The sequence below is a fragment of the Meleagris gallopavo genome, chromosome 11 (assembly GCF_000146605.3).
Source record: "Meleagris gallopavo isolate NT-WF06-2002-E0010 breed Aviagen turkey brand Nicholas breeding stock chromosome 11, Turkey_5.1, whole genome shotgun sequence".
Taxonomy (NCBI): domain Eukaryota; kingdom Metazoa; phylum Chordata; class Aves; order Galliformes; family Phasianidae; genus Meleagris; species Meleagris gallopavo.
The window spans coordinates 20,256,583-20,270,058 of record NC_015021.2 but is presented as its reverse complement, the minus strand read 5'-3'; the positions used below and the strand labels follow the sequence as shown (position 1 = coordinate 20,270,058).

At 39.5% G+C, this 13,476-nt stretch overlaps 1 protein-coding gene across 2 annotated transcripts; it reads left to right on the top strand.

Annotated features, from left to right (window-relative positions):
• The first annotated feature begins 2,921 nt into the window (after positions 1-2,921).
• Positions 2,922-13,476, top strand: LOC100551166 (protein tilB homolog). Of its 2 annotated transcripts, none has more exons than XM_031555005.1 (7): positions 2,922-3,549; positions 7,703-7,853; positions 8,674-8,767; positions 9,797-9,915; positions 10,936-11,078; positions 11,786-11,938; positions 13,239-13,476. In XM_031555005.1, the coding sequence occupies exons 1-7, from the start codon at positions 3,524-3,526 to the stop codon at positions 13,348-13,350; spliced, it is 798 nt and encodes a 265-aa protein (XP_031410865.1). In that variant the 5' UTR covers positions 2,922-3,523; the 3' UTR covers positions 13,351-13,476. The 2 variants fall into 2 exon arrangements, with proteins under 2 accessions (XP_031410865.1, XP_031410864.1); XM_031555004.1 differs by having other exon boundaries at positions 2,925-3,549; positions 11,741-11,938; positions 13,239-13,471.

Genomic DNA, 13,476 nt, shown 5'->3' with positions numbered 1-13,476 from the left:
AAAAAAAACTGTGTTTTGAGGTTAAAGTGGAAATATGCCTTATTTCAGTGAGAAATATAATGAGAGAAATCATTACACTTAAATGAAGAGGAGTACTGCATGCCACTGATTTCACTTGGGATCTGAGTTTGTTTTCTCTTTCATACAGCCATGGATATGTTGCCAAATGCAAGAGAAGGCAAGAAACTTCAGAGAAAAAAAAATCTCAACACATTACTTATACATGATCTTTCTTTAGCGTCAGAAAAAGTCAACTTCATCCATAAATTCTTGACTGACATTTTATGAGAAAAGTCCAATTCAATAGTCTCCCGTAAAACCAAATAAAAATGCCGTTCTTCATTCCATAAGCATCTCTTTCCATGATCCAAAAACCATAAAATCAATGAAAAAACTCAATCTTTTGGCCAGATGTTGTCGCTGTGCCTTATAAGCTCTTTGTTTTTCCAGCAGAGAGGAACCAAGTTTCAGAGTGTTGCTTGGTTACAGCTTCTCCAACTCTCTTGGAATTCATGGCTTCAACACCTTAGAAAAACAGACATATATTGTTTTCACTTCAATTATTTATGCAGTTAGTTGTTTATTCCTTTTTGTCTAACCCTTATGCACCATTTCACTAACTCTGCTTCTCCCATCCAACGCTTTATTTTGCTTTTCTTGGCTTTTCCCTGTAAATGCTCTCCAAGTCCTATCACTGGAAGTGAAACAGTTTCTTGGAATCCCAAGTGGGCAGGACAAAAAGAAACTTGTTGCCTAGGTAACCTGATGAAATAACCAGATAGTTTATTCAAGTATGCCTGCTTATGTGCAGGAACACAGATGAGCGTATATACGCATTTAATATTGTTTTCCCTTTCTTCTGCTTTTTATGAGTATCCATTCAGATTATACTAACTAAATGTTCAAAGAAATTCTCTCAAACTGACTCATCCAGCATGAATTCCTGGAAATAATCAAGCCAGGTAAGATCAATATAGAAATTTAACTTTCTACTGCACTTATAATAGCATTAAATTTTTAGATCTAATTTTCCTGGTGGATCAACCTAATGATCTGTTTTCCCCAATCAGTATCAAGCTAACACTAAGTAAATTAAGAGATTTACATGAAATTATGTTGAGAAACTGATTTTTAGATGGTGTGGTGCCCTTGCATAAAAAAATGTTATAATGAAGCAATGTCATTTAAGCGTTCTTTAAAGACTGTTAACATAATTTCAGATCAGAAAAAGTCAGCAGTTTAAGTGCCTGGGCCTTAAAGCCAGTGCCTGGCTCCTCTGCTCTGATCTTAAGCAAGTCGGTCTCAGTGATCATGTATGAGTGCTGAGTCCACTGCATAAGCAGAATTTTTTCTCTTGACTACCACAGTGCCAGGATTTCATGCTCTGAGGATTTCTGTTAGTTCTGTAGGAAAGGGAGTGGGATGATCTTATTGCCTCTCCCTGACACTTTTTCTGTCTCCTCTGTTCAATTAGACTGTAAACTCCCTGGAGCAAACTCTGTTTACTGCCTTCTGTGGTGCCCAGCACAATAAGGCTTCTCGTGGCCTACAGCAGCCAGGATATTTTGAGTTGTTTCTGCCATTAGTCAGGTCTCAGGAGGGGGCAGGTTCTGCATATTTCATGCATATTTCAGCAAAGCACCAGCTGGATCTATTGGATACACAGAGAAGAGTCAGATCAATCACGTGCAGGTGGGAGAGACGTGGCTGAGGTGGCTGCATGCTGTGTGTTTGCTCCACTCCACCACTTCAAAAACAAAATTGCTGTCAAAATTGGACAAAGTGGGAAAAGCTATGTCTCTCTTGCAGGGATGTGTTTGTGCTGCTGCAGTTCTAGGCAGAAGCACATTGTTATGCACAGGTGGTAGGGATCTGTAAAACAGTGTTTACAATGGAAATGCTGGCACCACCTTACGTGTCGTTTCAGGGAAATAGGACAGATATTTTTTTCCTATGCTTTATGAGGAATGCATTTACTGTGGAAGTTCTAAATCCCATTAGAATGTGATGTGGACTAATGCCTTTCATTTTATGTAGAGTTAAGTAAGAAGGTCCCAAATTACTGTCTTGTTTAATTTAAAAATGAAATATTAATTTCTATTCTGAGCAGGTAGGGAAAAGATGTGCTTCAGTGACTTGAGGAAACTCAATATCCTGTCCTCTGCCCACCCTATAGTAAACTCTGTGTAAGATCTAAATTTTCCACGAAACCTATGCGGAATGGTTATTTTGTTAGATTTCAGATAATGAATTGACAGTTCAACATTTGAGAATTTCATTATGACAAAAGAGAAGAGGAAAGAGAATTCTGAAGGAAAAAGAGGACAGGAGATGCATTTTCTGTGAAGAAATTGCAAGGTGGGAAGACAACCATAGAAGTCTGTGACTATATGGTGTTTTCCATTCAATATCCGTGGGCAAAGAAGTTTACTGTGTAATTTTTTTCACATTGATCCTAGTCTATTTATTCCCTCTTCTTGCAGTAGGATGGCTAGGAGCTCAAGTGAGGAAAAAGCCATGTCTGCAGTGTGGGAAATGCGCTTGCAGATCAATAGAGCATGATGGACTGCTCTATTATAACCTTATACAGCACAGCACTGAAACTTGGTTCCCGTAACCACTGTTAGAGTCAAAAAGCCATCAGTAAACTTCAGCAGGGACTAGTCAACATCCATAACAATACTGAGCTGCCGCAGTTCCATCGGTGGCACGCTGCCAGCATCTCCTCTGGGCATGAGGGAGTAGAAGGAACATTGTATCAAGCATGTCTTAAAGTGAATAGCTTCGCTCCACTTATTCAAAGGACATGTAGCTTTCAAGTTTTAATAAAAAAATAATAATATAAAAATAAACCCCAAACTGATCTTTAAGTTTTTCCCCAAGGCGAACTGTTTGGTTTTCATTCTCAGATGCAAACTCAAAGAAGGCAGCATGGAAGATTGTGTATAAAAAGACTGGGCGTCTTCAAGTGGTGCAAAGACCAGAGAGGAGGCGTGCTCATGAAGACCTTTAATGAATGTCACATAAAATATGAGACTCTCTGAGTATCTGTTTTGTTTTCATCCAAAGTTCTGGCATTGTTTAACAAACTGTTCAACAGCCGTTAGTGAAGGAGGGGACCACTTACACAGAGGCAAGCTAACGGGCAAAAATGTGACAATAATTTGGAAAAGTGAAGTCGTGGAGTGAGCACCCCTGAGATTCATCTGGATGATGTTGTGACAGGGATCTCCGCCTGCCTTCAGCCACCTTCTGGAAAGGCAGACAGCTCGATGACAGCCACGAGATCAGCACAGGAATTTGTTTGGTGTGCTTAAGAGATCAGTAACAGCCGCTCCTAACGTGACTGCGTTGCGAGGTGACAGTGTTTCCCTGGAGACACTGAATCCATACCTCTCCAGCCCGGACCCTAGCAGGTCACCTCTCCTCAGAGGGTGCTGAACTACCACCCTGTGCAGGGGAAAAGATGGGAAGATAAGTGCTGGCTGTGCACCAATAGCCTTATGCGAGATGCGAGGACTTTATGCAGCAGCAAGCCATGTCGGAAAGGTAGGAGGGTGAAAGAAGAGAAGTGAGTGCAGCCATTGCACAGCTGCCTTGACAAGCTTTGACAAGAAAGATAGTGTTACAGGATTGAGTATCTTTTTTTAAAATGTGCAAAACTGCGTTGATGGTGGAGAATGTTGTGCAGTGAAAACAGGAAAAATTGTTTTTTTCTTGATTCCATTGGATGATTACTGAAAGACAAAAGATGTCTCAAGAGAAAGGTGTAATTTATTATAAAAATGTGCAAAAGGCACATTGGGATGTGGAGTTTGTATGGCTGCAAGTTAGATCCATGATGAGCTGCATGGAATGTTAGTTAATTTGCTAGGTATGTACAATTATGTGGATAAGAACTAATTATGTTAATTGCATCTTTTTAGGGGGCAGTTTTATGATGTGTAAAGCAACATAATTGATGGTACAGTTAGCAGCATTGTAACCGTAAGTCACAGGTGTTTGTCACTAAATTATGCTCAAACAAACTGCTTCAAAGTGTTGGATAATATCTTATAATGCCTATAAAAATAATTGAAGGGCAATACAGCATGAAAACACAATGTCCAAGTCCTATCGAGTTCTAAATTCAAAGGGTTCTTTTAATAAACCTTTGCATACAAGCAACACCTGCTACATAGCAGTAAATTGTCTGCATTTTGAACAAGGCACAGCCTGAATTTTGAGTTTCTTGGTTATAAATGCCTATACAAATTGTATCTGCAAGTTAACCCTGCAATTCATTTCTGTTGATCAGCTTTGGCGTGTGCAATTGACTGAGACAACCTAAATAATGGGTGTTTGTATCATGCAGGCGGTGAGATACGTGTGCCAGTGGTTGGGCAGATCCATCACCAGCTCTCTCAGAGTCTGTGTAAAATCAGTGGCTCTCACCCAGATATAAGAATTCTTCACTTTCTGAGGGCTTATCACCCTTTCGTTACTTCCTTTTTCTGAAAGATGGTCTTAGAATCCAGCAGATTTCAGTCCTCCATAGTGATTCATGTTTTTCACTTCCATAGTAGTAGAATGAAAAGGCCCTTGGAACACTTTGCTGTTGCATAACAATCTGAGCAGACTTATGTTGCCCTGAACAAGAGCACAACACCTTTCCATCACGTGTCCTCCGGCTGAATTAGACATCAAACTGTAGCCATCACCAGATGCGTTCCTACTCTGCATGTCTGCAAGAACGACACAGCCCTATTTCTTGTTCTCAAATCTTGCAGACCCAGTGTATCGAGAGCACTGATGATTTACATGGAAAGTAGTCATTGTTTGGTGGAAAGCTAAGCCTCCTTTGGGGCTCCTGAGTCCTTAAAAGTGGTTGGGGTAACACTATTGGAAGCTAGACCAGATCCCAAAGCTACCCCAATTGCCAGTTGCAAGAGTTTCCTCAGAGCTTACGTCATCCACTGCTCAGCCATCTCATCCATCCTCATCCAAATACTTCTCACCCACTGAGCTTTCCAGTTGCTGTTTTCCATGAGGCTACATTGAAGATGTGCTGGAGTGTCTAGAATGTTTCTATATCAAGTCTATATCAAGCTGCCAGTTATATCAGGAGAAAAGTCTTTTGACGGACAGTCCTTTCTTAGAGACCAAATACTTAAAATAGTACTCAGGAGGGATCATTTTCACTCAGAATATCTTTCAGCAGTGTATCTTCAGAAGTACCACAGCTATAGCTTATCAGAGTATTCAGTGGACTTTTAATATATTCTACACTTAACGTCAATTGCATTAGAAAATTCACAGCATTTTGTTGCCTATGAAAAATTTGCGAAGACTTCAGTGGGGCTGAAACAAAGCCATTTCACTGACATGACTGACACTGACATCTTGATATCTGGGACTTTCATTAGCGAAGATTTTTCCCGTTCGTTTTTTGAGTTTAGTTTTTAAGTTTCATCTCCGATCGTCTTTTATGGAATTCTTAAAATATAGCTAAGTGTCTCTGCTTAAAAGACATCATTGATGCCTCCCTGCAGACCCCAAGAAGAGAGAGAATGGAGGAAGGTTATTGCCATTGAGGGTTTCCATTACTGAAATTAATTCCTCTCTCATAAGAGTTTAGATCTATGATTTATGATAACCACCAATTTCTCACTGCAGGCAAAGGGAGAGGAAATGACTCAGCCTGGACAGACATCATGAATCTCATTTTTTTCCCTAATGCTTGACATAATCTGGTGTGCTGCTCCCAGAGGTGTCATTGGAGATTCATATCCAGCCAAAGGGCCTCACGATCAAGGCAGAAAATTTTGTTACTTTCATGTATTGTGTGGTCTGTAATTGTTTGGAATTGCATCCTGCCTCATTCATTACAATTTCTTTTACATCAATTGTACAGCAAAATGGTCAGGAAAACAAAGAAAGAGAGCAAAAAGCAACGTTGCCCTTGCTTCTTCCGAAAGATCCTCTGACATAATGTTAGGGTCCAGCTGATGCTTATTAAACTCAGTCTTGAGATGAAAAACGCTTCCTTCTGCCACTTGTTCCAATAAAAATCTCACTGCCCACGTGACTTGAGAAGTGTTATCTATCACATATTGATTCTGCGAAGTTATGTTTAATTTTTTATCACTGACACAGAATTTGGTGAGTGGGCTTCTGCCAAAATATCAGAATAGAAATCATCCAGCTATGATATGTTCACCCACATTCCAAGGGACCAGCAGTGTGTACTCATGCCTCGACAGAGGAGGCAGTGTCTGGGTGAGAGGAAGGTTTTGGGAAGTCTCGTAATTCTCAACAGTTACTCGAGTGCATCCTAACTTTTTTTTCCCCAGAAGCTTTGAAGAACACCAGAACTTTTCTTTGAATAAAAAAGTGTTTTTCTGTATTTCTCTGATATGACTTCACTGAACACGCAAGGAAATGAAAGCAAAACAAATACCAAGGGAGGACTATGTACGAGCTCCCCGTGCATTTTTTAATTTCTTTTCTTTTTTGTAAATTGTAATTTAGTACACTGTAAATCCTCTTTTTATAGGGTTGCTGTGTGTGAATGCCTGGTGACTTGCAGCAGCGTACTCATATGAAAATGGCCTGTCTGAGAATGATCTCTAAAAATGCCCACGTACATAGCTGTTCTTTTCAGAAATGCTGAGCATGCTCTGCTTCTTCTCAGTCCCTTGTGGTTTATCGTGGCTGCTCTGATTGCATTAAACAAACAACAACAGTGCAGGGAAACCATAAAGCAAGAAGGGAGGAATAATTTCATATGTCAGTGCTGTGCTCTGCAGTCAGCATGCACTTCCAGGCAAGAAGTAACGTTTGGTTTTGATGATGTTGCAAAAAGGCAAAAGTCTTAGGAGGTCAACGCAGTAAGTAGTTGCATGATTATTTTCCAATGAGTCTGTAATCCTAAGTTTTAACCAGCAGGCTGTTTAGCCTGTCTTTTACAGTCGATATGAAACAGTCATTACCATCCTCACTCGACCATTTTAAAGCTGCATTTTTATTCTCCGTTTCTGCTCCTGACTGTAATTGTTTTAATGATGTTTTCTGACAGCTGATGCTTTCAGACAAGCTCTCGCTGAGCATGTACAGTAAAAGTTAAATTGTAGTGCTGTATGCACACACTAAGTTAAAATTACTTTTCTCACGCATTCCATGGTAAATTTCTAAATTGCAGCCGCCAGTCTGCAAATTATTAAATATCTCTGAAGCACACTTGCAGAAATTGCACCCTTTGGAATATGTAAAATACACATTTGGAAGAGTTCTTGGGCATAAACTGGCAAAGCCTAAACACACACACAACCTCAAGATATACAAAGTTTTGCTCTTTTTTGAACTTTTGACGTTCTACTGAAACTTATTTAAAGGATTGAAATAAGCATGCAGCAGAGGAGTTATCTTGTCCTACAATCCAGATCTACAAACACAGGGCTATGCAGGAGAAAATGGGACATATCGTGATCTTGAAGGTTAATGTTTTTCGACAAACTGCTTCTTTTATATCAATAAATAGTATTTGTGTGCGTGGTTCCCTCCAGGTACTGGGGGAAGTGCTGTACCTATGGTTTGACCAGAGTCACGAGGCTGTCATCTGGTGCCACGTCCTACCGCTCACTGCTCTGTGCTTTCTATTATTGTCAAATAATTTGCATTTGTCTGAACAGAACCTGTTACTGGTTTAACTTCTCCTCTCCAGTTCTTCAGGTCTGACTACAAGCAATCAAAAATTCTGTACATCCTATTCAACCTGCTGTTCCATTCTCAGTGACGTACACACTGTTTCACCAATTTTATCACCAAGCAGAGGATTCATCAGGCAGAGCTGTGACTCAGGGCTATCTTCCCCAGTAAGTGTTTGCCTTATCAGTCTGATTGCAAGCCTACAGATGAGAAACACTGACACAGAGTAACTAAGACTGAAATCTCTTCTTCACCTTTGAACCCGCTGTGTTTTGCTCCCCTTTATCTCCCAAAGCTGGATCAAGTCACAAGACTATATGCTATGATGTTAGCAGTGTCAGGGACTTGACTCAATGGCCCAGGAAGCATTTGAGAACTGTGCACGGAACTGGGTGCAATGGACATGTATGTGATAAGTCTTAAGGAGGCTGTATGCATTTGCTAAACAATGTCATAGCCAGTACTGCTCTGAAAGGTAACAGATTTTCTGTGTGCAATATTTGAGGCAATGCTTACAAGTAATTGTGACTCCAGAAAGGGCGGTGGTAAACTACACCTAAAATGTGAATTCCCACAGCACTACCAGCTGCCAGATGTGTGCTATGCACACATAGCTCAGCTGTAACTGGATGGAAAATGACCTGAAATGTTTTAGTGGAAAGGCAAAATGGGCAGAAACCTCATGTTCTCAAACACTGTGGCAGATTTTCTGTGTTTAGATTGAATGCATCATTTGCATTCAAGATGTTTTGTATGTAAGATGGTCTATAAACATGATTTCACACTTATGTATACAGAAATTCATGCCATTGTATCCTCACTACCGTGTGTCCTTTTGCTGTTAACCAGATGGTTTTAAGGCAGAAGATGGTGAAACCACATATGAATGTTTTTGCTTCTGCAGTAAGGCCAGAAATAAGACAATACAGTGCCAAGAACTGGAAAACATTACTGATTCTTTTACTTCTTTGTTTTGCCTTTTTTAAGCTTCCTTCTGATCCCTTCAAGTATCTCAGCTGGCATGACATAGAAGAACATGATGTTCAAGGAAATCAGCTTCATTGTCCCCGTGTGAGAGAAGGTAAAGAGCAAAAAGGCATGCTTGAGTTGAAGCCTCATCTCTATTCTATCAGTGTGCTATTAAGTGTTAGAGATGATAAAGTGGGGTTTACCACTCTTTTGAAAAGAGGCAGGATCTCAGCCCATGTTGTACGTCTTTGCTGGTTTTAATTGCTAGGAAAATAACCTTTGTATCTTTGAAAACAGGAAAGAAAAGTCAAAACTCTTAATATAAAGTGTTTCAGCATTGCAGTGTTTATTATTACCTCTCATAAAATCTCATTAACATATAAATACTGTTCAGAACACTAAAAGCATATGCCAGACAAGAAACCAAGAGCGAAATTCAGTCCTGCAAACAGTGACACACCTTTTATTCCAAGGCTGAATTGGCCCAATTACAGTCTAAAGGTGTAATCAAGAACAAGGAATGAAAGGTGAATTTTAAAACCTAATGTTTGTATGTTCAGGGCTAAACAATGGGAAAACATTCCACAATGCCCTTTAGTTGGAGTTTTAAAGGTATGCATAAGCTGTAAGCATTTTGGTAGACCCACTGACTTTTTGCCTTCAGTAACACAAATAAGTTTTCGATAAGGTTATAAAGCCTATTTGTAGATGTTGTCATTGACTGGCAAGCTGGAAACATAATTCTTTCTCAGTACAATTAAAGTACAAGTACAGCTCTGTTATGTAATCTCACTTGAAACATTCAAACGGATACATAGAGTGTTTTAGAACTCAGATGCCTGTCCTGTGCACAACCATTTAGAAGCAGCTTTTATTCTGAGCTCCAGAATAAATGTCAGTTACTAACCACACACTGGATCATCACGACCTTACATTGCTTGCTGAGTAATGGGCCCAGAAATGGCAGAACAACTTCACATTCATTTACTTCATGGAAGCCTGGAAACCTATGCACCTATAACACTAGATATATTTCTACATTTCAGTTGTAATTCCCAGGCATATAAGTAATCTTTTAGCAAGGAATTAAATGCTGGTTCCATATCAAACCTACTGTTGTAAATCTTTTCTTTCTGAGCAGGGCCTTGTGAAGAAGAGCTATTTTTCAGAGGAGAAGAACATACCTTGAAAAAAAGAAAACAACTAACTGACACAGAGAAGTGGCAAAAGAAACTGCAAGAGAACTGGGAAAACTGTGCTGTAAAACTTTCTCATTAATTCTTTGCACTATGGTAGTAAATAAGCCAAAGAAGTGAAGCACTGGCTGCTCCTTGCAGTTAGTCAATTTAAATCTCGGGTTGGCACCACAGCACTTTAAACCAGAATGTTTTCACGAAATGGAAGAAACATTGCAGTTTGGGTTTTTGAACCAACTCTGCTCTGGTGATAAAGCTCTGTGCTCAGGCATTTAACAGCTAGTTAAATTCTTTGCCTTTGCCAAAAAATTGATGAGTGAATGGCTAAAGAATGGAGTGGTTCCATTTCAGCTCATCCTCCCTATCCTCACACCAGTCTGAGCAGTTATTCTGTCTGGAGGTACTACATTATTGCTGGCTCTCATCAGCAGTAAGTCATAGCCTCTCTGATTTCAAGAAGGAAGTCATGTAGGATCTTACTTACCTTACACAGCGTTCTGGTTCTCGCCTCCCTGTGCACAAACACATGACGGAGAATACCAGTGTTTGGCTGATGCAGAGCACTGTTTTCCAAATGAGATTATATGTTGGATGTATAAGCCATGATCACATAGTTGTGCACACACACATCCCCAGTCACAGAGGAAAGAGGCACCTGAAAGAAAGATTCATATGACTGGGGAGAGTGGGGGAGGCGGAAGATTCAGGCATAAAATACTATGTGGGAGAAAATGGAAAAATAACAAGAAAGTAAAAGATTATGGAAAAGACTGTTGGAGAGCGGGTGGAGGGAGAGAACCAGTGGAGAACATGACTATAGAGAGAGATGGAGACTGCTATCTGATTGGCAAAGCTCCATCCTTTTCCACTGTACCTCTTCAGGCGACTCTTACTTTCATAACATTATGCAGTGCAGCGCTATGATTCAAAAGGAAATTTGGCACCACCGTTTGTTTTTAATTGGTAGAAGAGCACCATGATAAAATAGATTGACCTTTTAAGGAATTCTGACATTTAAAAGATTTAATATAGCTACTAAAATGCAAAGAAAAAGTAAGTCATTTCTACTTTTTTCCCTCGCCAGGAGCTGAACCTTTCATTTCAGGACCTGGGTGATCTTTACCAGGTGGAAAACTTCAGAAGGATTCTCCAAAGATTGATACGGGTGGAAAAACTTTGGTTGGTGGACAATTCTTTGACAGACCTAAGTGCCATACGGTTGCCAAGGTAGACAAGATGTCCTGCTCGTCTTTTTTTTTGTATTATAGAAATCAAAACTGTTATTTACTTAAGTAATGTCTGGAGCAAACCCTTGAAAACTGGTTAAATATGATATTTTGGGGATTATTATATGGGGAAAACATTACTGTATTTCTATTCTGAATTCACGCTATGCTGAAATTGAAGATACTCAGTAAAAGGGGATGTCTGCTTTATTTCTGGTGGATAATGAATTCACGAGTCTTACTAAGTTCAGTGATATTTTTGCTAAAAGAGATCTTGTTAAACAGTGAAGATATGGGGAGAGGCCAGGTGTTACGATTACAACTATTTTACTATGCAGCGATTGCTATTCTGATATCTTGTGCCTAAGAATGCTGAAAGTTATAATACAGAGAACAGGAATAATGATGTATCTTTTATAAAATATAATGAAAGCTGAGAGTGTAAAGTATGGGGATCTGATCTTGCAAACCTTGGTTGGCAAAAATAACACAAGTATAAAACAAGTGTGAGAGCAGGTTCTTCAGAATAAAATTCTTGTTCTCCTTATTGGAAACTCTAAGATGCCATGACTTCAGGTAGATGAAGAACCATCCCTGTGTTGACTTACAGGTATGTACTGTTATAGATGTGATCAATGATGTCATATGCTTTGTACTTTACAGATGCAGAGAACTAAATGTCAATAAAAACTACTTTACATCCTTCAGACAGCTGCCAAAGTTACCTCAGATTCAGCACCTGTCACTGGCTGAAAATAACATTATGACACTGAGTGGAATATCAGACTTGAGACATACTCCACTTGAATCCCTGATACTCAAGAGCAATCCCTGTGAGTTTCAAGAAAGCTACAGGCAACAGTAAGTCTTACCATCTCATGCACACTTGCATGTTCACACCCTTGTTTTATTCTTCCCAACTGATTTTGACTCCAAAACCCTGTTGCTAAAAAGAAAGAATTACACTTAGGTCAGAAAGGGTAATGAAGTGTGTTCCTTACGAACTCCAGTAATATACAGAGTTGGGCATTTTTCCCAACCACAAACTTTGAATCCAGTCAGCCATGTACAACAGACATGGATGATATTTTTGAGATAAACATGTAAACATGTTCATTAGAAGTCCTCTCTTCCTAGAAAGGCAAAAAAGTAGGACCATCTTTAATGAAAGCTTTTCTGAATTTTCAGTAGGCTTTGTGCTTCAGTCTTGTAGACATTCCTTTACTAATATGGTAGTAATGCTTGTGCTTTTAAGCATAGATAGGCAGATATCAAAGTGCCAGTTAAAAGTTACATTTAAAATATTGAATTTCACATTTAATTTACATATAAAAGATCCAGGGAAAGAAACGCTGAAGAGCACTTTTTAACATTTCCTATTTCCATGAGCCCAATCCTACCAGCGTTTAAGTCAATTAAATGTACATAATTCTGGCACTGCTTTCACTGTCAGTGTTTGAGGACAGAGAGAACCATTTTCAAGCACTGATAAAGCCCTGACACGTGTATCAAGAATGAGCCCTGAAATCCATGCTCACCTTAGAAGGTACAGAGCAAATGGCACACCATGTGGCTTAAGGCCCTGTGTAATGCTTTCAGGAGGCTATGACTCTTCTTCTAAGGAAAAATAGAGTGGTCTTAATGACCAGGATCAGCGATGCTGATACGCTGCTTGAAAGGAACAGTATAATGGGAGGTACAACCATTCATTTCTCTTTGGCATCGTGCCCACAGAAGCGCGGAAATCTTTGCAGAGAGCCCAGTTTCTCTATCGCAGGTGGATGAAAGTTGAGCTGTGCATCTTGCAGTGTGAATCCTTGATTTTCAGTAGTCCAGGAATTTCAGTCTAGGGTAGCACCGTGTGCTCTCTTTTACAATTAGACAGCTGGTTTGGTTCTACTCCATTCAAAATGTAGATTCCTGGGGTGCTTTCCAGAGTTTGATGATATAAAAATTGGACAGCAGAATGAAAACTGAAATTTATAAATTAGTTCTTTACCAAATAAATTCAGCAACAAATGCCAAATCAAGGTTTCCATCAATGCAGTCATATCTGAATATCATTGAATCCGCTGATTGTTTTTCATCAGAGCCTACTTCATTTGCAAGATCTCAAAGAATATTTGTCTCAATTTCTATTATTCTTTCATCTTCTTTACAGTGTATTCTCCAGTTTGCCAAATCTGAAAGTACTGGATGGTGTTCCAAAACTGCCAGAGGACTATTCACCCCCAGATACCAGTTTTTTCCCCAGAATATGCACTGTACTCTAGCACTGTGTTTGTTTGGGATCACAGCTGTGCTAGAATCACGTTACGGAAAAGAATCAATAAATTCTGTACATGGAAACTACTATTTTTTGGGGCATTGAATCAGAAATACTATTTTTTTGAGCGTGT